The 26,766-nt window shown below is 47.9% G+C and overlaps 1 protein-coding gene across 2 annotated transcripts; it reads right to left on the minus strand.

The window, feature by feature from the left end:
* Nucleotides 1–1,427: 1,427 nt before the first annotated feature.
* Nucleotides 1,428–26,766, minus strand: LOC144128663 (cyclin-I-like). 2 transcript variants are annotated; one of them, XM_077662245.1, is made up of 8 exons: nt 26,481–26,766; nt 8,522–8,663; nt 8,159–8,293; nt 7,661–7,735; nt 7,424–7,564; nt 5,981–6,211; nt 4,490–4,618; nt 1,428–2,973 (listed from the first exon to the last, which is right to left on the minus strand). In XM_077662245.1, exons 1-8 carry the CDS (start codon nt 26,486–26,488, stop codon nt 2,821–2,823), a joined length of 1,014 nt encoding a protein of 337 aa, XP_077518371.1. In that variant the 5' UTR covers nt 26,489–26,766; the 3' UTR covers nt 1,428–2,820. The 2 variants fall into 2 exon arrangements, with proteins under 2 accessions (XP_077518371.1, XP_077518372.1); XM_077662246.1 differs by lacking the exon at nt 26,481–26,766 and adding an exon at nt 10,386–10,760.

The raw sequence follows: 26,766 nt of genomic DNA on the forward strand, positions 1-26,766 counted from the left end.
CTACAAGGCTTGGCAATAATTGCTCATTAGCATCGACACAAGTACATCTATATGGCTACAAAGAAAAGCTGTACAGCTTTCATAGAAACTGTAAATTCTTCCTTGTCTATGGATCAAATTTGGGCAGTTACTCTACCAGCTAAGCTAACCGGGACAGCTAGCAGATGGCAGGACGAGGCCAAATAGTTCAACAATGATGCCCATGTGTAGTTATCCTCTTCTTTTAAACCTACTCCATCTTGATGATGGTGGGGGGGGGGGGGGAAGACACCCCTGAACACATTGGACTAAGGCTTGGCAAATTATTATTTCAATAAACGAAGTTATTCTAAAATACTGGTAGTTCCACATCACAAAGCCGCACTTACAGGCCTTTTCACGACCCTCGGGAAACGAGTTTTCTGGGCTGTGGGGAGAACGTCGGGGAGCTAAACCCTCAACTCTTTCCTGTGCTACGAGCACAGTCTAGTGCCCAATATGGTGGTGCCCATGGACCTGTTTGTGAAAAGGTCTGTAGCTGCAGCAGTGTTTCAGTATAGGAGGAGCAGCTTGCAACAACAGAACGCAAGTGTTGCTTGTTTCAACTATCACTAACACTACATAAAAGATTTTTTTTTTTCACCCAGAATGTGAATGCCTACCTTTTCTCTTCATTCTTTGTGACTGCAACCTAGTGAGCATTTCTGCAGGGGTTTACAGGTCTTCCCACACCTTTCAAGAACCAAGTGTGCCTTTAGCACCTTAGGAAACATACCATGGTACCCTGCTTGCCATTCATTTGCTTCAGTGATACATTTGTTCCCTTTCTTTGGACCTTACTCATCTTTGCATAGCCTGAACTCAGTTGCAGGATTTTTCATGTGTTGTGATCCTTTTAGAAATGCACATGCTGCACTATAGTTCAAGAAATTGACTGTGGCTGGCTTGTGACACAACGCTGCTGGCCCGGGTTACGAGTTCAAGAGTGGTTACATTGCAGCTTTAGCTTTTCTTTGTCTAGTACAACACAATTATAACCTTAACACAAAATTTTTAAATTCACCAGATTTTTTGTTTTTACAGCAGAATGTTTCCAGCTTTGGTTGACGCAAGTATGGTGCCATGGTCTTCTATTTATTTACTGGTCATGAAATTTCTGAGTGCTATGGGAGGGCTTCGTTTCACTAGTTGTAGAAGAGAAAAAATGTTTAAGAAAGAATTTCTCCACATATAATGCTGAAATTTTGTTAGCACTGAAGGTAGCCAAGCTCATGAAAGTGTTGGTTCTCGGATGTGCTGCTGCCCTTTCTAGTAACGGCTTGATGTGAAGTTCTGGCAGCACTACAAGCAGCACAGCAGCTCTGGGTAACAGAGAAGGTTGCGTTACATGCCAGTGACGTTAAAATGGTAGAGCACATTGTGATGCCAGTGAAAAGATGAGACAAGTCTGTGCGTTCCATAAATATTTGTTTTAATGCCTCCAATGAAAAAGGGTTTCCCAGAACACTGGGCGGTATTTTTTTCGAGAGAAGGAAACAAACACAGGGAAGTCTGGAGCATTAAAAGAACACTAAAACTATGTGCCTTGCACTTTTAAAAATGATAAAAACTGGTGATGAAATGAGGTTCATTTACAATGTTTTTTTGGTTTTTCAGGCTTGTGAGTTTTTTTTTACATTTTTTACATATTATACATTTTTTTTACAATGTACTCTCTTGTAGAACATAAAACTGGACGACAGAGAGGACAAACGCACTGGACATCAGCGAGACATAGGTTCTCCCCAACCATGAAACACACATGGGCTAGAGTTACACCAGGCTTGTGGAAAAAGAAGAAAACAATGACAGACAGTGGGCGTGCCTTTCAATCTGTACACTGCAGCCAATTTTTAGACTGATCTAAGAATTTGCTCTGCAACATGGGCAACTACTCACACACAATGAGTGCCATACAACATCTACTGAAATGAACAAAAACATTCAGTGAACACATTTGACACAGCAAACGACGACGCTGCTGCTTGACATGCTTATTGCTCCACATGGTGGACATGAGGTGATGCATTACGATAGTAGAGTGTGGGGTATGGCCCCAGTGCAGGCTAATTATTTGCCAATTTTATCGCTTTACAAATTCAGCATCACTATGGTGACCTTTCTCAAAACATCCGGCCCATTAACAGGCAGGGGAGAAGGATAAGGGCTCACAAAGCCCAGGTAAAATGGTTTAAAAACGTCTCGGCCAGACAACACAGAACAACACGGACAAGAACACAGATTTGTTCCGCATAAAGTACACTTTTTCCATATCTTTAAAATCTAGCACCGCATAAAAACCTCAGCATTCTAGACCACTGCCTGTCGCATGATAGTGATGACGCTCAAAATAAAAACGCTTCAGTAGCAACCAATTGTATGCGTAACAAAATATAAAAGTCTAACAAAAAAAACATCAAACTGAGAAAGCTGCAACCTACGGGCTACACTCACAGCCGTGCAATGCATCCCGTAGGCCCGGCCACACTTGCAACGGGTTAATTACCGCAGTCGCTAGAATGGGCACGAGAAAAATAAAAGAAACTATCGATAACAGTTTTGTGGCATGCGACTAGACCATGACCTGCTGCAAGTACTACACATAACACTGGCGGTGCTTTTCGTTGCAATAACCGGCCCGGGTTAAAAACTAAGAAAAAGTACAATGGACTAGGCGGTGTGGAGGCGGGAAAATGTTTCTTGGGCTGGCAGCGGGCCTTTCTTCTCTCTTTGCTTTGCCTCTTTTGTATGCCTGGTTCTGCCTGGTGGCTTCTTCCTACGTCTAGTGGAGCAGTTTCTTCTTTACATGGCGCGGACGGGAAAGCCAGGCACGCTGATGCCACCTTGGCCCTGATGCATGCCACACGAGACGCTGGCTGCTGCTGTCGATGCACTTTCGTCCCCGTACAACCTCTTTATGCTGTCGTAGATGTCTTCGATGTCTGTCGTCTCCATCTGCACAGGAGCGCAAAAGAAAACTAATCAGAACACCATTCCTGCACGCATTAAAAGAATATGTACCAAGAGTAAAATAATCAGTTTAGGCTACACCTCTCGACAGAAGCATTCATTGGACTACTGTTGCCTTCCAATGTCAAACTGCAATAATATCGAGGAAAGGGTGAGTGGAATTCTCTTTTCTGGTATGCCAAGATATCAAGCAAGGTGCTTCACACGTTTTGCCTTCAGGAGTACAGTTTTCATTTTCTTAAGTGACTGAATTTGAGATCAAATTCAAGTACTGTCACACCAATAATGACTCGCATCCACAAATGCAGGCCTAGTCCTTGCACGCCATCGAAGAACAAGGATAGCTGTTGACAATGACGATGCACTATACCCATCATGACCTCTTAGCCAAACACCCAAGCATGTAGCAGCAGTCAGGTGTTCTTTCATCTTAAGAAAAGCCATAACTCCAATGTCACCAGGCAAGAGCTATAAAATGGGTGAGGCAAAGAGCTACCCTTACCCTTTTAGACAAGAGTGGATGCTGAAGTGTCAATTGGGTTAAATTAATGCACTACTGCCAGTGGGAACTGCACTGAACAGCAAAGCGCTCGGGGGAATGGATACCTACGACTTTCATCTGAATTTTAATTAAATTTTTCCATCGCTCACCGCATTTACTTGAATGCAATGTATTTTTCTGCACTGGACTCCTTAGACAGTTTGAATTTGAAGGAGGCCAAAGATAGGTCAAATTATATGGAGTTCAAATTAAGGGGGAGGAGGGGGTTTATGTTGATCGGATCAAATAACAGAATTGAAATTGTTGCCCCTTGTTCTCCAACAAAACATTAGTGAAAATCTGAATCTTCTTTTCCATCTGTGCCAGCAAAAGCTGCCATCGTGTTACATTTATGGTCGCATTACATCCAGGTAACTAAGTTAAGAAGAAAAATCTTGCGAGCGAGGAGTGTGCAATGGAGTTGCAAAGCAGTGTCCGTGCAGCCTTGAGACAATGTAAATACAACCCTAATGCTGAACTCCTTTATATCCTTTCTTGTCACTCTTGTTCAAATTCATAATGCTGCTAATGGCCTCAAGTGCCATGGTTTTGTTTTATTTTTTCAAATTTAGTTTTCTTGTGCAATAAAAATGCACAACTGGGGGTAGCTTCATGGGTGCAATCCTTTGTGCACATTTTCTGTTCTCTTTTAACATAAAAAAACTATCACCTAATATCACCACAGGTTGCTATGGAAACGACGGGGCACGATGGTGAGCGAAACTGGCCTTTCATCTTTCACTCTTTCCTAACTCATAAATGTTTTTCCTAACTCATAAACTCTTTTTAATTAGAACATGGTACTAATCGATTAATCTGCGCCAACTTCACTTTGGAGTCAGTTTCCTTACAATGAGTTCCCCTTTTTCTGATCTAAGCGTCACAGAAGTGGCTTCATTGACAAGCTGCTTTCACAGTCAACACTGTTAAATTTGGATTCTGCAACAGGTCAACACATACCCTTCTTTTCGATGGCTTGTGGGCATTCTGGGAGTCGGAGTGCCGGTGCTTTCGCGACACAGCCGTGCGTGCTTTGGCAAAGATGCAAGCCAGCTCTTCTCGGCAGCGGATGACGTCACTGTTCTCGACCTGCGCAAGAGCATTGAGGACGATTAAGATTGGTCGAAGCAAGCCAAGCAAAGCTGCAATACAGCAGCATTTCGCCAGCATACTTCTGCAGGAAATTCAGAGAGAGAACAAGAACGAATACACAGACATCAAGTGTGTTGGGGTGAAAAAAAAAAAAGCAGGGTCCACTACATGATGGATGCAATGATACTCTAGAACTTCTTGACTTAATCTCGTTACATTAAGACTTTTAAGATTCCTGACATGCTTCTACAGCTCATTTTTGTTAAATGCAGTCGCCTTAGCTCCGGTTAACACAAAATGTAGTTGCAGTAACCTGTCAGCCGTGAAATGAATGAGCACTGCATAGCAAAGATGACACAATGTATAGCTGCCACAACACGAAAAAGCGCTCAAACTTTAGAGAATTTTATTTCTGAGTATCCCTGGCTTGGTCCCATTGAAATTTCACACATTGATAGTATTTCGGGCTCCATTTCCTTTCTCCCACCACGATGGCTTGGTGGCTTTGGCATCTCTTTCTCGAGCCCAAGGTTGTGGGATCAAATCCCAGGCACAGCGACAGCATTTCAATGGGGGCTCATACAAAACCATTCTTCCCCAAAATTTACAGAAATCGAATGAATACTAGAGCCAGGCATATTATTACACAAAACAGGATTTTAAAATGCAACTCAGTTTCTTTTAAATGTTCAAGTGCAAGAAAGTGAACAAAAATATGCAAACATATTCCTTTAAGGTGCTAACTATGTCTTTCAGGACCCATCTAGAACATATCAAAAACATAACCATTCCTCCACTGCAGAACAAGCCCTCCCACTGATCTTCAATTAATGCACCAGTCTGTGGCGCATTAATCCCGCACCAGATGCAGGCACCCATTGCCGCAAATTTCATAATTTCATCAGCTCACTTCACTATCTGCAGCCCCTCACTGGATTTAGCTTCTGGGAAACACTCAAGAGAAATTTCCACACACTTAAAAAAAAAAAAGAAAGGCTGGTGTGAAAGGGACTCAACTCCATCTATTTAGTTTTTGTTCTCAGATAAATTCAAAAGGTTTTTTTTTTTGCTGCTGAGAAATTTGTAAACAGAACATTTTTTCTTACCACTGCATTCAAAACGCTGATGATGACATCAAGACAATGATGGACTAAGTGACTGCTGGCTGGGTGTAAAAACTCTGGTGTAGTCTAGCCTCTGAGATTTGCACACAAAAAGAAAAGGCATTGATGCCATTGCAATTTTCCGTGAAAATGCCTGGCAATACCTGCATTTCATTTTTCACCCTTTTCTAGCTTATAAAAGGTCAGCTCCCACTGAGAGTTGTTTGTTTTCCACAAGAAATGGGTAGAAACGCACCTGTGCCAGCCTCTGCAGGGCAATGGTGATGACGAACCAATTAGGGGTCCACGTTTCCAGTTCGAGGCTGAGCACAGCCAGGGCAAGGGTGGAAGGCCGGGTGGCCACCAGGGAGGCCTGGTCCAGGCAGATCTGCAGTTTAGTCTCCAGAAGCGGGCCCAAGGCTGCCAACTGCTGCTCAGACCGGTCTGGCAAGAGCAGGCTCCGGTTCAACACGAGCAGGGCATAGAACTGCACAGAAATTTACACCAGAGTTAAAATACATAGTCACATGTAAGCACTTGCATTCAATAATGGAGCAAAAGTTTGCCGGACAGTTCAGAATAAGCACTGCCGCTTTCACGCAGGCAAATCCTAATGTATGCCGCTGGTCAAAAGCCTTCAAGCCACCTGGTTTTCTTTGTAATGGAGTGGACTGCCTGCATCACCTCTAACATAAAGGCTAAGAAAGTGAGGATGCAGGTTCCGGTTACATTGCAGAGATTTAGAGCTTCAGAATGGCCGCGCTAAAAAATGACATTGGTAACATTGCTATACTCTATTTCGCAAGTCGTTTGCAGTGCTTTGAAGGCTGCGGAAATCCGAGACAATGAGAATGGCATATGCTGCAAAACATGTTGCTCCGTGCCCCTCACCCTGTCACTGGAGGCTCCATCACTTGGAAGAAAGAGCACCAGTATCTAGCTACTGCGCACAGGAGACTCTGCAGGCTCGGCAGACGCCATGTCCATTAATGGCGACACACCACTTTGCAGTAGGCCTCCGAAGTGCTGTGTTCGTGTGGACTTTCTCTGCTAATTTAACCAATTAATAAAATGCTTTCTGTACTTTCAAAACACCATCCTGAACTACCTTTTCGATTCCTGCAATAATTGTTTAAAAAACGGTCAACACTGCTAAAAAATATCTGAGGCACTATTTGTTGTCGTCCTTGGCCCTGACTGGATGAGAAAGCTCTACCTTTCGCAACGTTGCAAACAACTTGTGAGGTGAAGTATAGTTAGCAGTGCCACAATAGAGAGCAGGAGGCGAATTTCTCGGGGGTCACAGCATTGACCTGATGGCATGAATTTCATGAGAGACTCTCTTTGAACAGTGGTACTACACAGTTGCTACAGGCTAGCAAAATGAACAAAATCGGAACGACACAAAGGAGGGTTTAAGAGGGGCCTAAATCTCACAAAATTTATCCCATGTATGCTAAAGGGCCGAATGACAGAAACAAAGGGAAGAGAAAGCTTCTAGCTGACTACTTCAATACAAACAGAAATAGCAGTGACTCCCGGACTCTGCTCCATTTATGGTTATCCATGCTCTTCAGCCCAACACAATGTGAGCAAACTTTACCAGCTTGGGGCAAAGCTTCTACTCCAAAGCAGAAACAAAGCAAGCTGCTCATACATCCATCTTAAGCTCACTCACAAGGACAAAACAAATATTTACCCCATGCAAGAAGTCGAGAGCTGTGGCTCGACAGAGGTCCCATCTGAGTTTCTTGAGAATCAAAGCCTCCATGCGGGTAATTTCAGACACACTGAAGATGCAGTCACAGTTCTTTATCAGATCCTTGATATGTGGAACCATCTGCAGAGTGGAAAGAAAAACTTCATGCTGACACTGCACTACAAAGTGCTCCTAAAATAGCCACCACAAAGGAGCCAAACTGCTTTCAGTGCTCACCTCATCTTCCTCGATAATCTTGGACGCTAAGTAGAAGCACGAAATAGCAATACATTTCAGGTACTTGGGTTGTGCCTGTGGGAAAATAAAAGAGGTAGGTTAGTACTACATACATGGTACGATGTACCACACGAACACAAAATGAATCTTTCAGTGACACACAACCACAGAAGAGATGCAGACCTGGCTGTTGACACAACTAGATACTTTGTAGCAGCAGTCAAATCATGGCAGTCTAAGTACTCCGGTATCAATGCTACTGAAATCAGAATAAGGATCTCTTCTTTCGTACCTAGTGGTTTTGCCCTAATGAAGCTAGCTCCAGTGGGCTCAATGACCGAAAAGAAAGGCTACGCTAGCACCAGCAACAAATAGCCTGTACAAGCAATGTCCTCAGCCAATTAGATGCTTTGCCCTTGTGCGTCCTCTCAGGAGCGGTAAGACAAAAAGGCCGCAATTGATGGCAAAATGCTGTCGCGAAGTTGGCTGGGCACTCACCCTAACCAAGCGAAGGAACTCATCCATGAGTGTGACCGAGAGGAAGAGGGTCTCAGGATTGAACTTCAGGTACCGAGTGAGGACAGTCAGCCATTTCACAGTGTGGTTCCTTTGGATAGATGTGATCTCTTCCCCCTGAAATGGCAGTCATCACAGAAGCAGTGTCACTACAATAGCAAGGATGAAAAAAAGGAGAAGCAGAAAATACGGCGGCAGATATAAATGCAAAGGCCAGCACAGCAAACCGCAAACACTCCTGGCGTTTCAGATTAGATAGTGCAAGGGGCCTGAGAATGTATCTGTGCCAGGAAGACTGCCCAGCACAGAGGGGTGTGTACGTGCCAATGTCACCTTCAGACTGACCTGTGAGGCGTAGGTGCTGGGCCGCCAGTGAAGCCGCTCCTTCCTGAGGTACTGCTGCACAAGGGCGATGGCAGAGTCGGCAGTGAGTCCGGCCTGGATCGACATGGCAGCTGCACTGGCGGCGAAATGCACCCGCTTCAAACTGTTGGAGAGAATAACAATGCAAGGTGAACACTCGAAGCGAAGCCTCCTGCAGCAAGCACATGACAAGCAATTTTTTTTTCCCAGCGGCAGTTCTCTCCACTCAATACCTCTAAAGGCCCTGAATCACTCGAGTGAATCTAACAATAATAATAATAGTAATTGGTTTTTGAGGAAAGGAAATGGCGCAGTATCTGCCTCATATATCGGCGGACACCTGAACCGCGCCGTAAGGGAAGGGATAAAGGACTGAGTGAAAGGAAGAAAGAGGTGCCGTGGTGGAGCTCCAGGCTCCGGAATAATTTCGACCACCTGGGGATCTTTAACATGCACTGACATCGCACAGCACGTAGGCGCCTTAGCGTTTTGCCTTCATAAAACGCAGCTGCCGCGGTCGGGTTGAACCCGGGAACTCCGGATCAGTAGCCGAGCGCCCTAACCACTGAGCTACCGCCGCGGGTCCAGTGAATCTACGCAGATAACACTTCGCAGCGCTCGAAATGCGCCTATTCATTTGGCAAGAAGTCGAAAGAAATAACGTTAGTAAGGTCGCAAAAGCCGTTATATACATATAGGCGCTTCATAATTTCGATAAAGTGAGACGAACTTCGGGCCGCTGCTCAGGCACCGGGGTGCCTTCCACGGCGGCAACACAGATGGTAAGTAAAAATAATAAAGGAGACAAGAGTAGGCCGAATGAGAAATCACTGGGTGTGCCCGCTGGTAACAAGGTGCTGTCCGAAGCGGCTCGGCCACAGCGCATCGCCAAGGATTCCGACAAGGTGAAATGACGTTGCGTCAGACAGCCTGGCGCAGGTGTTGGGCCTTCCCGCGGTGCGATGGCGCTCGTAATGCAGCTCATAAAGAGGCTGAAATTTCAGCCTCGCACAATGGAGCTTGGAAGAATTTGTCAGAGGGCCACAGGTATCTTGTACAAAACGCATCAGTTTGCGCTCAAGTCTAGCCACACAGGCGCGAGCATTTTGAACAAGTGGAACCGCGGAAGACCGACTCGATGGATGCAAATATAAAACGCTGGATGAGCTCTTCGTCGACTGTCGGGCAGCAGACAGCTTCGAACCGGAGGTCAGCAAGGCATGACTTAGTTCTCTGCGCTGTGACAAAACCGAAAGGGTCCAAACTGGCCACACCCACTCGTTATTGAGGGATAGCAACAGTTGCGCTGCTCTGGCAGGATACTCGCCGTTCGTGCACAACACAAATTCACAGCAGACCAGGTATAGCGAGACAATAGAATAAAGCACACAGTGCATCGCGGAAGCGGATTATGTTTCCAGGCGGTGATAAAAGCGATAGCGAGCATCGCTTAATTCTGACGGATTACTGCGATGATAAATGTTCAGGCGCCTGGCTCTCGTTGGCTATGCGCGGCAAGAATGCAATGCAAATATATCGCTGGCCAGCGACAGCTGCAATGCACTGTACTGCTCTCAGAGGAGCGTGCATTAAATTTCGTACGCAGTGAGCGCCCCTGCAGTATGATCAATCGTAAGGTCAAAAAGGGCACTATAACTACTGATTTCACACATCGTAGCTATATAACTAGCACATGCATAATACAAGACATCTCACGAAAACTGCTCAACGCACACGAACATTATCCGGGCACGAAGGCTTAAATTGCAAGCGACGGCATCTCTGCAAGGCGACCTAAAACAAAAGTGACGGTCAGAGAGAAGCTCGCAGACGAACACCACTTTACCTCGGACTGCTGTCGAGCCAAACTTGTCTTCCCGACCAGCATATGTTCGATGATGGCGTATAAGCACAAATAATTCCTAAACAAATCCAACTGGCTAAAAGAAGCGAGACATAACTATAATACAGCAGCGCAGTGAAGAAACCGTCAGATGACTGCCCGTTGGTAAACAGCTGAGAAGGTGAGGCGATTAATTGTATTACAGCGCGGAAGCTCGTTTGAAATTAAAGCTGAATAGAAAAATGTAACCAACTAATTCAGCCGAGATATCACGTTGAACCTTGAATGGTATAGTTTGTTTAAGTTTTGCAACGTTCTTTTAAACACAAATGAGCGAAGAGTGGAGAACTACTTTCAGACGCGCCTGAAGACCTCTCTAAAGCGCACCGCGGTGGCGCTCTACATGTATTTATTTTTCATTCTCTTGTGTCGTCACGGTGACGTCAATGAGTCGAGGGCGAATCTCGGCGCTCGCGTAGTCCGTTGGGTATGCGGAGCCCGACTGGCAACGGACGGCGCACGGCGCTTCGCGAAAATTCTCGGGCATAAAAGGGAATGAAACCCGGGCGCTTTGCTTTAGATGGGGCAGCTTGAATTGCTGCAAACGCAGTGAATTCCCCCCCCCCCCCCCATGTTTGCAAGTTTACAGCATCGCTGAGATGTCAAACAAGTTCTACCGATCTCACGCAATGTTTATGACGCCGTTGCAGAGCCGAGACTTTCGTCAGAGAGAGAATGTCGAGAGAAACGGCGAAAAAAAAATGAAAGTGACTTATCCACGGCCATACGGTTGACGACCTACGCACTAGTTGCTTGCTGCGACAGTAGTTAAATTGTGCGAATATTAAACATGGAGTGACAAAAGCAAATACTAAATTAAATACCACTTAACTGATCAGACAGCGCAGCGAGAAAAAAAATTGGCCAGTTAGTCGATGTCTTTCGGGAAAGAACAACGAAGAGGCCTGGAGCTCTAATAAAAGTCATAAAATATAGCGTGTTGCATTGCATTGCATTTAAATTTTTTCGGGCTCATTCTCCGCAATAAAAACCTACAAAAATATTCCACGATAATTTGCGCTGCATTTCCAATGGACGACAGTAAACTAATCCCTGCAGTGGGCTTAGTCAGGCTGGTGATGAGTTTGGTAATGGGACGCGCGAAAATAAATAGGCTCAATGAAAAAAAAAGAAAAAAAAACAGCATGAACAAGGAGCTAGAATATCGGCGACGACGAGAACGCAATTTGTATGCGGTTTCTTTATTACTTTTACAATTAAAGCGACACTGCGAAAAAAAGATAACGAAATGCAGTTGTATGATGAGCGCATATGCCGATCACAGCAGATCGCAGCCGCCTATCAGTATAAAATATCGATTACGCGTCCGCTTTGACCGGTACGCTTATTTCGATAGAGCCAGCTAGCACACCAGCCCATGCATGCCTGTTTTCCCCGAAACTCAGTCGACAGCTATAAATTATCTTGGAGTTTCACCACATCGATCAGCTAGCACGTAAAATATAGGGGTCTGCACAAGTGCGCATGGCAACGCGTATCTGGAAGGATTTGCTACTCGAGATTATTTCCTTTAAGAGATAACGGCAGGGCTGGAACACTTCAGCGGTGTTCGGACACTTAAGTCCGCGCCCATATGGCTTCTTATACACGCTGTTTACCTCCTCTCACGCTGCACTTTTCAGTCTTGCTGTTGCAACAAACCTCTCGTCATATTGTTTCATTTTCTCGCTTTTTTTTTTATCAGCACTTACCTTCCCCACTCTCGTTCTTATCTTTTGGCTAATTGAGGGTTCTGCAGTACAGGCAACGGTGCGTTTCTGTCCTCGCTCTCTCTTCTAAATATGAACCTATCCGTAATATTAATTCGCTCGTTTTAATGATTATAGAAAAGCAACTCGATCGCTATTTTCCTCTGCGTCGACGACCGCTATTTTGTCTGTCCCGTAGACATGCGCATTTGCCCCATTGCAATAGGGCACTGAATAAGCGGACACCTCTTCCGGGTTCTCGTATTTTTCGTTCTGATCCGTTTGGGGAACTGTAGCAATTTCGTAAGTAGCTAACGGCGACCTAAAATAAGACGGGCTGGAGTATGTCAGTCCGTTGACAACAACAGTCTCTCTTTGCATACTGGCGCCCAGCGTGGGTCAAATAAATTAAAAAGAACCCATTGCAGCGGCAAAGCACTTTTGCCGCGATGTCGACACTGCGCAGGCACGGCTGCGAAAAGCACGGACGGAGCCCGAATGCAGGCGACCGCGTTGCCCGCTCTCTACTCCGCGACAGCCCGGAAGCAAGGAGCTTCCGCGAACGAGACTACATTGCGCGATCGCTTTGTCCGTCGTCGCGTTTTGCGGGCAGACGGAGAGGAAAGAGAGCGAGGGCAGGGCGAGCCCCCATTTTTTTATTGTTTTTGAACGGCAAGCGACTTGCGTGTGAGGATGAGGCCAATGAGGCGATGGTCCAAGGCCGACCAATACGCTAAGTGGCCTTGAAACGAGGGGCTCGCCAGTCGCCGCTGCAGTCGAGGCTACGGACGGAGAGCAGCGTGCGGGTGTGCGCGTGAGCCGCAGCGCGCCTGTCCTCCGGCCCAACAGCGCTTCAAGTACCGTGCAGCATAAGACAAGCGGCTGGTCTGTTAAACACACGCTTTGTTTTAAAATCGTGTGTCACTTCGCTCCACAGAGTTTACATTCAACTGTGTTGCATTTGCAATTTAACTTGGGTTGCAGCTTAGGCTAGTTGGTGACACATATTATGATGTGAACAGCGCCATAAAGACGTCAGTAAAGAAAGAAAAACGCTCTCCTGCGAATGTCGTTCTCGTCCATCGTCTATTGCGAGTAGTTCACATAGCACTTTCAATGTTGATGAGGCGTTGCAACGGTAATTCCTGCTTGTTCCGAGTGAACAACGACTTTGGTGAGGCTAGAATTAGCAAACGACTTCTTTGTGCGCTGTTTGGAACACGAGTGTACTTTTTACGCCAGCCGTAACAAGGACCGTCGCTCTCTAGGACCGTCGCTCTCTTGAGAGTGCGTCCGGCGTCTGCAGCGCTGCGCAGAACTTTGGGAGCTCGAATGTTACGGGACGTAGCAGCGCTGAAAAGCGCACGCTGCTACCACGTGCGCAACACTTCGGCGTGGGACGCTCTCGCAAGATTCGCGGCTGGAGAGAAGCGGTTCGGAGCTGGGAGAGAGAGCGCGCGTCGCTGGCTGTAACGTGCTCGGATTGGCGCCGCTCGGTCTGACGCAGTCTGAGCGAGGGAGCATTCTATTCAGCGCTGCCTGTCTTGTTCGCTGGGAAGCGAAAGGTCTTCGCTAATAGAGCACGCGAACGCGAAGCGATCAGTCATCTGCGACTTTTTGTCACATTCTTACGCGCCACTCCGGTGCCTCCATTTTTTTGTTGTGCGCTTTCTTGTCTTCCCGCGTTTGCCTTGACGTTAGCAGGTGGGCTGGAGGACCAGCCATTTTGTGAATTGGAAGCAATAATATAGGGGAAAAAAAAAAACAGAGCAGAGATAACAGAAACGAAAGTATCTGACTCATGCAGCAGGTTGCCTACATAGCACGAAATAAACATAAACACAAATAGCTATGGCTGGTCAGGAGACTGTAGCACGCATACTGTCAAAAATAGGCACTTTGTCCGCGTATACGTAAGGTCAAAGGTGAAATCAATAAGGACTGTACAACGACGTACGTCGCAGGCGCCGCCATTTTGTTGCCTGTGGAGCCAAACTTGAAAGGCCGCCGGCGTGTCTAAAGGAATTATCGCCTCCTGTTCTGGCCTGCGCTGTTGCAGTTACGCGCATGAAAAACAATGACGCCCATGACGCCACGTGAATACCTCTTATAAAGGGGCGCCGTGTTGTAACCAATTACCCCCCCCCCCCCACACACACACACACACCCCATGACTGAAAAACACACCTTTTCTATTTCTGCGTAATATCCTCTAAAAATGAAAATGAATTTTGCTCTGGAATGCGAACATATAGTGCAAGTCCTGTCCATATTGCTCGTAAAAGGCATACCATTGTTTTTCCCTGCATACTGCGCGTACAGGTGCCTCGTTGGGCACGGCCTTTAAAACAGCCTGTGGGCGGAATCTGATGACACGATTAGCGTGACACACATTAGAGATCAAAGGATGGTTAACGCTGCATTAGGGGAAATAAAAAGAAAGGGGTGACAGAGCGGATTCCAATGGCAGCGAAATGCAGACCGGGACTGGTGTAGTCAGGTAGAGACGGTATTAGGACAATTGGTGGGAACGGTAATCAAGCCTCTGCCCCGTAGTGGCCGTCACCTAACTGAATTTGATAATGACGGCCAAGTATTCGTTTGCTCGCGAATGCCGTACCTTATGGTTTACAGAGTCTCCACAGTGCATGTCAGCACTGCCAGCCATTTCAGGAACAATACAGCGGCAATGATCGAAGCGGTTGAGCTGTCGCAAGGGGGCTGCAACGCCACGGGGTGTCCCATCAGAACATGTGCGTGGCGAAGACGTTCTCGCACTGACGATGCATGCCTTCGGCCTTTGTTAGCGGATCCGAACGTGCGTAAGCATAGTTAATCAATATCAGTCGCTCGAATGGACGTGGTTCTCGGAGAACGCTCCCCTTCATGCCGACGAAGTCATGAACCGCGAACCGCAGCAGACTTCAGGCGACCGAGACTGCTGCCGTGTGTGCCAGACGACGACGCGATCTGTAGCCCCTGTCACGAACATGTATTGGATCGGATTCGCGAACTGGGCCCCTCATTTATTAATACCCGCCCGTGTGGTGGTGGTGGTAAAAACATTTATTAATTATAGAGAGAGGTGTTGGGGTCCGTGACCTGAAGGGTCACGCCCTTACAACCACTAGGTGGGGATGCCTAGTCAGGCACCCCATTGGCGGTTGCCGCAGCCCGGGCACGCTGCGTTAAGGCCCTTTGGGCCTGGAGGGTGCAGCAGCCGGTCAGGGTCGCCTCCCAGTCCTCTCGGGTGGGGTTTGGGATAGGGGGTAGGGATGGGTTCTGCTGGCAGGCCCACACCATGTGGTAGGTGTCCGACACCTCCCCACAGTGAGAGCACCGCCCGTCGAATTGAGGATTGAAATGCTTTAGAGTTGCCGGGCACAGCATCGTCCACGATGCGGCATGAAAAAAAAAAAGTGTACGAGACCAATGAGAAAAAAAAAAAACAAGAAAATAATTCTTATATTTCGCAAATGAAATTTTTATGGGTGTTAGTAAAGAGCCGTTTTAAATACCCGGGGAAAAATACAGTTGTGCCTTGTTAATACGAGCCCCGTTAATACGGACGGTTCGAATTATGGACAGCTTTTTTGGGAACAAAACTCTCTAGAAGCATTTCCGCCTCGTTATTATGGAAACTCGCTGCTCGGAGAATGATCCGGATGAAAATGCACAAGCCCCATTAGAGCCCACGCAGTTCCCGTCGCGTTATTATGGACAACGCTAAAAAAAAAAAAAACAGCTTGACTGCTTCAGCCACTTTCCTTTCCTCTGTTTTGAGTGCAGCGAAATGTATTGCGAAAGTGCAGATGCCTCAGGGACGGCCTTTTTTTTTTGTTTCATGTTATACAGGTACTTTGGTAAGGTGCATGGTCAGTGTTCCTTTTGACGTATTGCGTGAGTGATTTTGAAAGAAGCTGCTTCTCCAGTTTCTGCAACATTAAAAGCCACGTTCAGCAGCTGTCAGCTGGCTGTTGGCCGGATGTGAACTGCCGAAGTCTGAGGTACACCATCGCACCATGAGACACCTTCATGCGTCACATGGTTCACTAGCCGCTTCAGACTGTGTTGATTTTTTTTTTAAGGTGACTTAAACCAGAATAATGCACTTGAAGCTCCAAGGTTCTTAAACATAGCAGAAAAAAGCATGTAGGGACAGGACAAGAAAGACACGACAGATTTTCTTGCCCTGTCTAGACAATACGCAGTTTTCTGCCGTGTTTAGAATACACTAATTAGTCCCAACTCCAGACTGTTCTAAACATTTTACCTAATTTTCACTTGTCAAAACATCATTATACACAGGAGCAGGCCTTAATAACTTGAATAATATTTGTCATCAAGATTTGTTATTACGGACGACCCGCTATAAGGACAGTTTTCCTCGGGAACCAAGGTGTCCATATTAACTTTGGGAACTCGACAGACCGCGTCTTTTTCTACCTTTACGACGACACTGTTGCATTTGGAGGGAGCTGTCGACAACGCGATGACGCAAAAGCGCGAAGAATTCTGAGCACTTGCTGTTTACTGGGTTGCAGCGGAGCGACCCTCGGAAACCGCCGGAAGGAACGGCGTCTACTTTGGGGGCAGCGGTCGGGCCGAGAGCGTCGACTAGCGCTCTCAGAAATAACCCGCGCGGCACATACGCAGTGCTCGGCGAACGAGTTCAAGGACTGCAGCCAAGTGAGCCATTCGTCGCCGCCGCCGCAGTCCCTGTGCTCTCAGCAGAGCGACCACGCGTGGCAGACGACCCACGAGTTTCCTTGGCGCACGCCTCGCCTGCTGTGGGCTTGCCGCACACGCCTCGCTTACCACCTGGGGCCCCGTGGGTCTTTATTCTTTCCTTTGCTTTCGCTTTTTTTGTTTTTATTTTTTTCTTCATGCAATAGCGTTAAAAGACTCATCGGAAAACAATATGTAGCTGGTCATAAAATTTGCCCATTGGCTGAAGTGATGTGACGTCACCAAACGGGTAATTCCCATTGGCTGGGGGGAAGTGACGTCGCCAGACCGGAAGTGAGAACTAGACGTCCGTGTCGCCACTTCGAGACGCGTGCGGGAAACACGTAACCAAGTGCTAGATGACCCGATGGGATGTATCGTGTGCAGACAGACGTGTAGGGGTCCGCAAACACCACGCATAAATGGCACAAAACTCGATGTAAAGGCATCAACTGCCTCTAATGATATTGCATTGCTAACACAATGTGATTTGGGACCTCGGCGAATTTTTCCTTGCTTCACTAATTTCCGTTTCGGTGCATATCCCGCCACACGTTTTTCGTAGTTAGCGCGGTGGCTAGGGCTAGAAAACGTATTAAAAAAAAAGTATATATATTTTTTCAAATGTCAATGCGTGGCAAAGGCCAAACCTTCTGCTAGCTGGTGGCGGCTGTGAGACAAGGGAATATATGTCTAGTCACGGTAAGAAAAGAATACGCTCCAGGAAACAGGAGCGGTAGCATGAAACGAATGAAAATTGCCGATAATCCGACTTGTGCATCCGTTCTGTCACGTGCCTGTCACCTGCTGATTCTCTGCTGCTGCAGCGCACCCCGCTTTGTATGCTCCAAGTCTCTCGTTAGCTTCTCAGCGGAGTGGACGACCTTGCTTCCATTATCCTCGGTTTTCTTGCTCTACACGTCTGTGCTGGGGGCTGTCTGCATTCTGACGAAATAACGCGGGATGTAACATGCCAAGTTAAATCCAATTATTTGAGAGCATAACAAACGAGTATGTGTCAGTGCGAGTGCAATTAGGGGGGAGCGGGGAGGGCAAAACACGCGATAAATATATGAGAGAGGAAAAAAAAAACAATGGCTGATCCCAGCTCACGTTTACAGATCCCTAGAGACAGAAAAAAAAATATGAGCGAACTTTTGCCAATCAAAAGTAGTACTGTGGCCTAAAGCATGCCGCAATAGAGCGCCTCTGGTAAATTTTGACCACCTGGGGTTCAATGAGATCTCAGGACGTCGACAAGCTTGCATCTCGCCTTCACTGGAATGCGGACGCCGCGACAGGGCGCGAACCCGAGACCTCCTGCTCAGTAGCGCAGAGCCAATAGCCATCAACTGCGGAGGTTGTCAGCGCGCACCAGCGAAAAGAAAGTACGGAAGAAGTCAAACGGTGAGGCTCGTTCGCCTGTCTCCTCAGCCCGATGCAGCCGAGCGAGTCGCCGGAGGAACAATGGGTCGTTGTTCGCCCTCGAGGAAGCGAGCGTCGACGACGGCCCCTCTCGCGGTTTTCCGGACCGGTTCTGCGTCGACGCGGAGGAGGGCGCGCTGCGGGTCAAAGTGCGACCAGCCACCCCTGCGTGCCAAGCGCCCCTCAGTGGCGTCCGCATGTCTCTCAAGCACTATCGGCGCAGCTTTCTGCTATGTACTATTCGCGTGGCTTGTTAAGGTCTTCGCTGTATGTACGACAATAACGGGGCATTCTTATGCGTGCATTTGTTTAGCTTTCACTTGCGTGTGTATGTACCTTCCGTTTAGATGTTTTCCCGTACATACGCCATTACGTAACTCTGTACTTCCTGCCTATATTCTTGCTCAGTGGAATTGCAGGGGCTTTCGGCGAAAGCGCGATCCTCTGCAGCAAATTATCGCAAGTTCGTCATCCCCACCAGACATTATCGCCATTCAGGACGCCAATGTTTCCAGGCTGCTGCCAGGATACCCTTTTATCCCCTCAGACCCCACTGATCTTCCTCGGGTGGCCACATATGTCAGTAAATCCTTGCATTACGTAGAGCACGTAATTACCTCCCCTATCGCTAACAGCCTTATTGAAGTCTTACCGCCCACCCCTACAAAATCAAGCCTGTTCTTTCTTAACTGCTACCTTCTCCCACGTCAGCCAATTAACTTACTCCCCTCACTTCTCAAATCCGCAACCACGTTGGCCGGATCAAACCCCCTACTTATTGCCGGAGATTTTAATTGCGCTCACGTGGACTGGGGCTATCGGCGCACCAACCACAGAGGCACAGTTTTATACAATGAGACGCTGGCGCTCCACCTGACCATCTTTAATGATTTCAGCTTACTTACGCGGATTGGTAACAGTTACTGCCGATACTAGCCCAGACCCCACGCTTGGTAGAAACTTGGACCACCTGCAGTGGGAAAGAATGCTTTCCACACTAGGCAGCGATCATCACCTAATTCGAATAACGCCGATCTAACTATTAACTATCGCCGATCTCAGCGCAAATTTACTGTTAAGCACACTAATTGGGACGCGCTCCGCAAATTTAGACAAGCGCAGCCAACACAGGTCCCTTTCGACCTAGACACCTGGATTATTCAGTTGCAAAAAGACATTCGCCAACACAATCAAACGCTCGACTCTACCCCGGACACCCCTGTTATTGACAGCAAGCTCGCCCACCTCCTCCAAGCACAGGACAACATAACGCAAAGGTGGAAGACTCAGAAGCACAATAGGAGACTAAAACTCAAACTTGCCCAGATTCAATCCCAAATAGTACAATGTAGTGCCACTCTTTGCAAAGCTAACTGGGCTCAGGTTTGTGACGGTCTCCGCGGCAATCTCTCCCCAACCCGCGCTTGGCATCTGTTAAGGCACATGCTAGACCCCACGCAATCCAAATCTCAGACGCGCCTTAGCATTCGCCGCCTCGCTCACAACCATCGACAGGACACCGACGCCTTCCTCGCCCAGGTGAAATGCACCTATACAACCCCCGGTCTCCCTTGCAAGTATCCTGACTATGCAGGCCCACCCCAGCCCGAGCTTGACGCCCTTATTACAGAATCAGAATTTCGCGCCGCCCTATTCAAATTACAGAATACCGCTGCCGGAGATGATCAAATTACCAATGCAGCTACCAGATATCTTGACGATGCTTCCATCTCTGACTTAGTCAACTACTTTAACGAATGTTGGGAGGCAGGTACTCTCCCTGCCTCGTGGAAGCATGGAAAAATTATTTTTATTCCAAAACCCCACAAGCCTATCACCCTAGACAGCATCCGCCCCATTTCTCTTACATCCTGTCTAGGCAAGGTCTTCGAGCACATAATTCTTGCTCGGCTAACAACGTACATGGAAGACAACCACCTTTTCCCCCACAGTATGCTCGGATTTCGTGCGCATCTATCTGCGCAGGACGCCCTACTTCAAATTACACATGACGTGCTTGATGATACCATCCCCCACCACACTAAACCTATCCTGGCAGTTGACCTCACCAAGGCATTTGACAGAATTCGACACGATGCCATCTTACGGGAACTGCAGGCTCTACAGGTAGGCCCTAAAACCTACAACTACGCTCGCGCGTTTCTCTCGGGCCGCACTGCCTCCCTGCACATCGATCAGATTACCACATCCCCTTATACACTCGGAGGGCTCGGAACCCCTCAAGGGGCGGTCCTTTCTCCCATTTTATTTAACGTTGCTCTTATCCCCCTAGCTCACAAACTCGCTCTAATCCCACACCTAAAGCATACCCTGTACGCTGATGATATTAACACATGGACCACTCATAGCTCTGACGGGGAAATTGAGGAAACTCTTCAGTTAGCAGCAGACACCATCTCCTCTCACGCGTCATCCATCGGGCTCGAATGTTCCCCATCTAAGTCCGCGCTCTTCCTAATTAGGTCAAAATCTGGCGCTAACTCGCCCATCCAAATCAATTTAAAAGGATCCCCTATCTCCATCAAACCCGCCCTCCGCATTCTTGGCCTCCACTTGCAGGATTCTGGACGAAATGAACACACCCTTAAAAGACTCAAGGCCTCCACGCAATCCGTGTTACACGTTCTACGCCGAGTGTCCTCCCTTAACAAGGGTTTAGACGAAGCGGACAACATGAAAGTAGTGCACGCTTAGCCGCATTCTATACGCAACCCCATATCTCAAATTGAACCGCACGGAAACCGAACGCGTGAACGCAATGATCCGCCTTGCGACTAAGGCAGCCCTAAACCTACTTCGTAGCACTAGCACAGCCAAACTTCTTGCACTAGGCATGTATAACACCATTCAGGAACTAGTTGACGCGCACCTTCAGACACAGTACCTTAGACTTGCCACGAGCGCCACTGGCCGCCATATACTCTCCTCCCTTCGCATCAACATACCTGCTAACCAGTCAACCCTTATAGCCATCCCTCGACACATCCATACACCTCTCGTTGTGCAACCCCTTCCTAGAAACGTCGATCCCCAATATCACATCCCTCGCCGCGTAGCTCGCGCTAATGCCCTCCATAAGTATTATGGGCAAGCCCACGATGCCGTTTGGGTAGACGCCGCATGTACAGCGCATGAAGCGGTGGCAGTTGCCTACAATCCAACCCTACCTCACCCCCTAACTCACCGTCTTCCCTCGGGCTGTACGCCTGAGGAAGCAGAGGAGACCGCCATCGCCCTAGCCCTTGCACATTCGGACGCCCAATACATCTTCAGCGACTCCAAAACGGCTCTGTCCAACTTTGCCAGGGGAAGAATTCACGCCCCTGCCTGGCAATTGTTGAACACCCCTACCCAAAATTTACCGCGCAGGGTAGAGATTCAGTGGGTGCCGGCTCACTCTGGGAACCCTGAAAACGAGGCTGCCGATAAATTGGCCCGAGGTTTGATCTGCCGGGCTCAGGACAGTCTCGATCCAGGATTCTCGAGGGAGCGGGCGCACACCTTTGCGGAGCTCACGCAAATACCCCGTTTGGACCGTCGGACTTACCCTCCTCCCCACCCCTCTCTTACGCACTCCCAACAGATCCTCTTCAGACGCCTCCAGACCCGCTCTCTGTCATCCCCTCAGCTTTTATCCCGCTATTTCGGCACATCCTCTGCATGCTCCCTATGCGGTGACCCCCCCGCCACACTCTCCCATATCCTTTTCGGCTGCCCTGCTGACCCTCCCCCGCGGGGACAGCACGCCATCTCGAGCTGGGAGGACTGGGAGGTCCTGCTTAAGGCTGCAGACCGGACATCGCAGCTTGCTGCGGTGACTCGGGCTGCCGACGTCATGTCCCGGCATGACCTACTTGATGCAGTGCGGGACCGCGCAGTGGCCCAGGGACCCAGCTGGGTCTAAAACTCACTTGCTCAATAAAGTTTTTCTGTCTGTCTGTCACCTACTGCTTGTCCTGTATCCGCCGCCGAGAAAGTGACCGATTTCAATACCCGCCTCTTCCTTTCTTACACGTTTTTTCTTTCTATTGAATCCATTACACCCCCCTGAGCCGCAATCAGTGGACACTAAAGCAAGGGAACAGCGCATGACAGGAGTGCACTGCATGCGTATCATAAATGTGACACCTTTCTAACGTCTGCTTTTCCACTGTCCTTTTGTTTATCGCCGCTGGCTCGAGGTATTTTCACTCCAGGCTTGTGAGGCGCGAGCTATTGGCCGTACAAATTCTTGCTGAACGCATAATCAGATTATTCTGGAACGGTCGTGATCACGCGCTACTGCTTCTATGACGTTCGGCCCGGAACTGTTCGAAACTCTGTTGAGAAGAGTTGTCCGTAAAGTTCCGAGACTTCTGACTCCGAGGGAAAATTGAAGTTGGCATGTATCGACAGACTACGACATTCTAACAATACAGAGATCATGTCTCGCCGAGAACGGAGCTTTTATAAACAAGAATAGGCCAAAGAGTAAATATACCTGTCGCCGTTTAACAGCGGCCAAACGCGCGAGTGACCTGTGTGCGTCGACCGCAGAAGCTATATTACACTGCCGTCCACTTAAAAATGATGGCCGGCAACTAGTCCTCGATGTAGATGTCAAGAGTTTGAAATGAGTGACAGCCGCCGCGGTGGTTCAGTGGTTATGGTGCTCGGCTGCTGACCCTAAAGACGCGGGTTCGATCCCGGCCCAGCGGTCGCATTTCCATGGAGTTGAAATGCTAGAGGCCCTTGTGCTGTGCGGTGTCAGTACAAGTTAAAGAACACCCGGAGGTCGAAGTTATCCGCAGCCCTCCACTACGGCGTCCCTCGTAAGGGAAGGAAGATGGGAGTGAAAGAAGAAAACGAGAAAGAGGTGCCGTAGTGGAGGGCTCCGGTATAATTTCGACCACCTGGGGATCTTTAAAGTGCGTTGACATCGCACAGCACAAGGGCGCCTTTTGCGTTTCGTCTCCATCGAAACGCGGCCGCCGCGCACGGGATCGAACCCGGGCATTCAGCATTCCATCCATGGGCGTCCTGAAAGGGGAAGGGAGGGGGGGCTGTGTGCACCAGAAAAAAAAAACTACACAGCTTGACCAGCACACTCAAGTCCTGCGTATCCGCACGAAACGCCCTTCAAGATTGCGAGCCAATTTTGCACGCTAGGCATTATCTTGCAGTCATGTCACGACAGTGAAAGACTAGTTGTGCTGACTGCTGAAGACAGCGAACGATTCTGAGTGAAAATTGTGAAGTTTTACTTTTCTTAATTCAAATAAATTTCTACATCTTATCGCGAGAACTTGAATTTCGGTATAAATTTCCCTCTACATTTAGCAGACAATCTTGACCGCTACACTTAGTAGGGAGAGTGTAACATCGTGGCGTCACATATCCTTGTAGACCCTCATTACCTTTTTCTTCTGACAAAATTTCGACCACTCCATCCCCCAAACCTGACCACCAAGCCCAATAAATGGAACACAAGAATGACTCTAGAACAACCGGAGCTGTCTGCAGCTGCTATTCAAATAGAGACTGACTGACTGCAGTTACATGTCGATGAACATATTGAGTTGCGTCAGTTTGCGTGGGTCGCGAACCTGCACGCAGCGAGACTGACCCTTTTTGTTCACTAAACGATAGCAACTTTTCACATTTTGCTAATTAAGTGTAATGTTTTGTTCTTTCATAAAATTCAATCTGTCTTCTCTAAGCCCGACGCTAATTAGCCGTTTCTAAATATTGTGTGATCTGTATTAAATCTTAGACCACAAAGAGTGCCTTTCTTGGTGGTTGCCTACCGCCTCCCTTTCCCCGTCCGCTCTTAGTAACAAATGACCCCCCCCCCCCCCCCCCCAATACCCGCCACCCTCAAAAAGAAAGAAAGAAGGAAAGCTCTGCGGACGCCCTTGATTACATCAATTTCGCTTAGTTTCTTACCCGCCATAGTGGCTCGGCGCTTTAACGTTCTGCTACTGATCCCAAGGTTCCGTGATCGAATCCCTATCGCCTGGGCTGCGTTTCGATGGAGGCGAAATGCAAGAAACGCGTGACGTAAGCGCACGTTACAAAACCCCGGCCAGGTGGTCAAAATTAATCCTCAGTTCTCCACTAAGGCGTCCCTCATAACCAATGTGTCGCTTTGGGACGTGAAAACTTTTGATGTTTGGTTTCTGCGATGCCAATTTGGGACGAAAATCTGAAGAACGTTTCGAATGTTTTCCGTTTTCACCCGAATCCGTTGCTTTACTTTCCTCTGGAACTACTCGAAGACCTTGCCCAGACGCGCAGTACAATTCGGGAGTTCAGGCTAAGAAAGAGAGCTTTTGAGTTTTTCTTCTCAGAAAGAAGAAAAAGAACACGACTTCGTGGAGCGCCGTTTTGAAAATATACAAGGTTGACGATAAAGGGAGCACGCAACAGCTGGGTTTTGCCTGACGACAAGGAGTTTCAAGAAAGGCAATGGTGACTCACTGCGTTTTGTTCTGAAATGCCGCAAGCGCTATTATTGGAAAATTCCTAGAATGCTGCCTGTGATGCACGTAATTAATCATGGGTGCCAGCGCTTCAGACGATGTCTCCGGCAAGAAATAATTCGCCAGCTTTTTAAGCTGAACAGCATGAAGCCGAAATAAAAAGAAGCGACATCGCTTAGGCATGAACATGCAGCTTAGTTTTACGTATAAATGAATGTTTCTGCGTCGCCCCATAAGGAGTCCGCAAAATGTAGTTCGTAATGATGACGAAATGCGTCAGTAGCATTGCGAAGCAAATAATAATAATTGGTTTTGGGGGAAAGGAAATGGCGCAGTATCTGTCTCATATATCGTTGGACACCTGAACCGCGCCGTAAGGGAAGGGATAAAGGAGGGAGTGAAAAAAGAAAGGAAGAAGGAGGTGCCGTAGTGGAGGGCTCCGGAATAATTTCGACCACCTGGGGATCTTTAACGTGCACTGACATCGCACAGCACACGGGCGCCTTAGCGTTTTTCCTCCATAAAAACGCAGCCGCCGCGGTCGGGTTCGAACCCGGGAACTCCGGATCAGTAGCGAAGCAAAGCGAAATTCACAATTTCGTGAAAAAGAAAGGTCGGTCCAATCAATACGGGTTGTGGTTGAGTGCCTTTTCGCGTTGCTATGATGCTGAAGTAATCATTTTATCAATCTTCCTTATTCAATATTACCAACTGAATTGCTGGCGTGTTCCCAATATGTTCTTTGCATGCGTTACTGTATGTAGTTAATCACCCCTACAATAATGCCTCATAGGCGCTGCGGGTGCTTGTGAGAAAATAAAAATAAATAATTCCGAACCAAGAGATTTTACTTTACTCTTAGAGTTAATGTGTACCCTGTGGAACGGAAGAGCAGAAATGAAATATAGTAATGAGGAAACATGGATATTAACGGAAAAGTACGAATGAACAGAAAGAGATATATATAAAAAAATTCGCTGTAGAATACGAAGAACATTTTACAAATGTTGCAGGTTAACGCGTTATATAATATGCTGAAATCCTACATAGTTGCTAATAAAGTTTATGAGAACTCATTATGATGGACCCATCACGGTGGCTTTGGAATTCGGCATCTGGTCCCAACGGAGCGGTCTCGATTCCGGCCGCGTTTCGACAGGTGCAAAATACAAATACGTCCGAGTGCTGTGCGCTGTCGGTGCACATTACAAACCCCAGGTGGTCGAAATTAATCCGGAGCCATTCATTAAGGCGTTCCTCATAGTCCATATGTATCGATTCGAGACGTTAAACCTCATAATTTACAATTTATTTACATTACAGTCGCTCGTCGTCAAAAGCAATCGGCAAAAACAACCATGAAAATAGTTGCGCCGCCTTACACTACAAGGTCCATGAGTCCCATTACGCCTGATAAGTATAACGAGTCGAATTTGTACTTACTGTTGATCCCACCGCAACTTGTTGCCGTCGCATGGAGGTTTCCTCACTCCCGCTCACCGGCGAATATTTTTTTTTTTTACCTCCATGCATTCATGCACATGCCACACGGGCACTATGATTCACTCACTCACTCATATGCGGAAATGCGAGTGTGAGTGATTCGAAACGAGCACGCTCATAAGCAGACCTATACCCTAGCAACACAGGATAAGCGCCGAATGCGAGATTAAAAGGAGCCAAATGACGCTTACCGAGCCATGGTAGTCGAACGCCGCGGGTCGAGATCCGTCGGGAGCCGCTTCCTTGGCGTGCACCTCGATATCGTGTCAGTCGGAGCTCTTCCTTCTCGAGGCTTCGATCTCGACGGGCCGAGGCGTGAACTGGGCAGGTCGACACTCCCACAAGCGGGGCGCTGAGCGCTCGCATCGCGGCCACTCTCGCTCGCGGGCTGCCGAGGAAGCTTCGAGAAGACGCCGCTGACGACGAGGACGGACGGGCCAGCGAGAGGCGGCTGCCTCACCGCGCCGGGACCTGCCC

The sequence above is a fragment of the Amblyomma americanum genome, chromosome 4, assembly GCF_052857255.1.
Source record: "Amblyomma americanum isolate KBUSLIRL-KWMA chromosome 4, ASM5285725v1, whole genome shotgun sequence".
Lineage (NCBI taxonomy): Eukaryota > Metazoa > Arthropoda > Arachnida > Ixodida > Ixodidae > Amblyomma > Amblyomma americanum.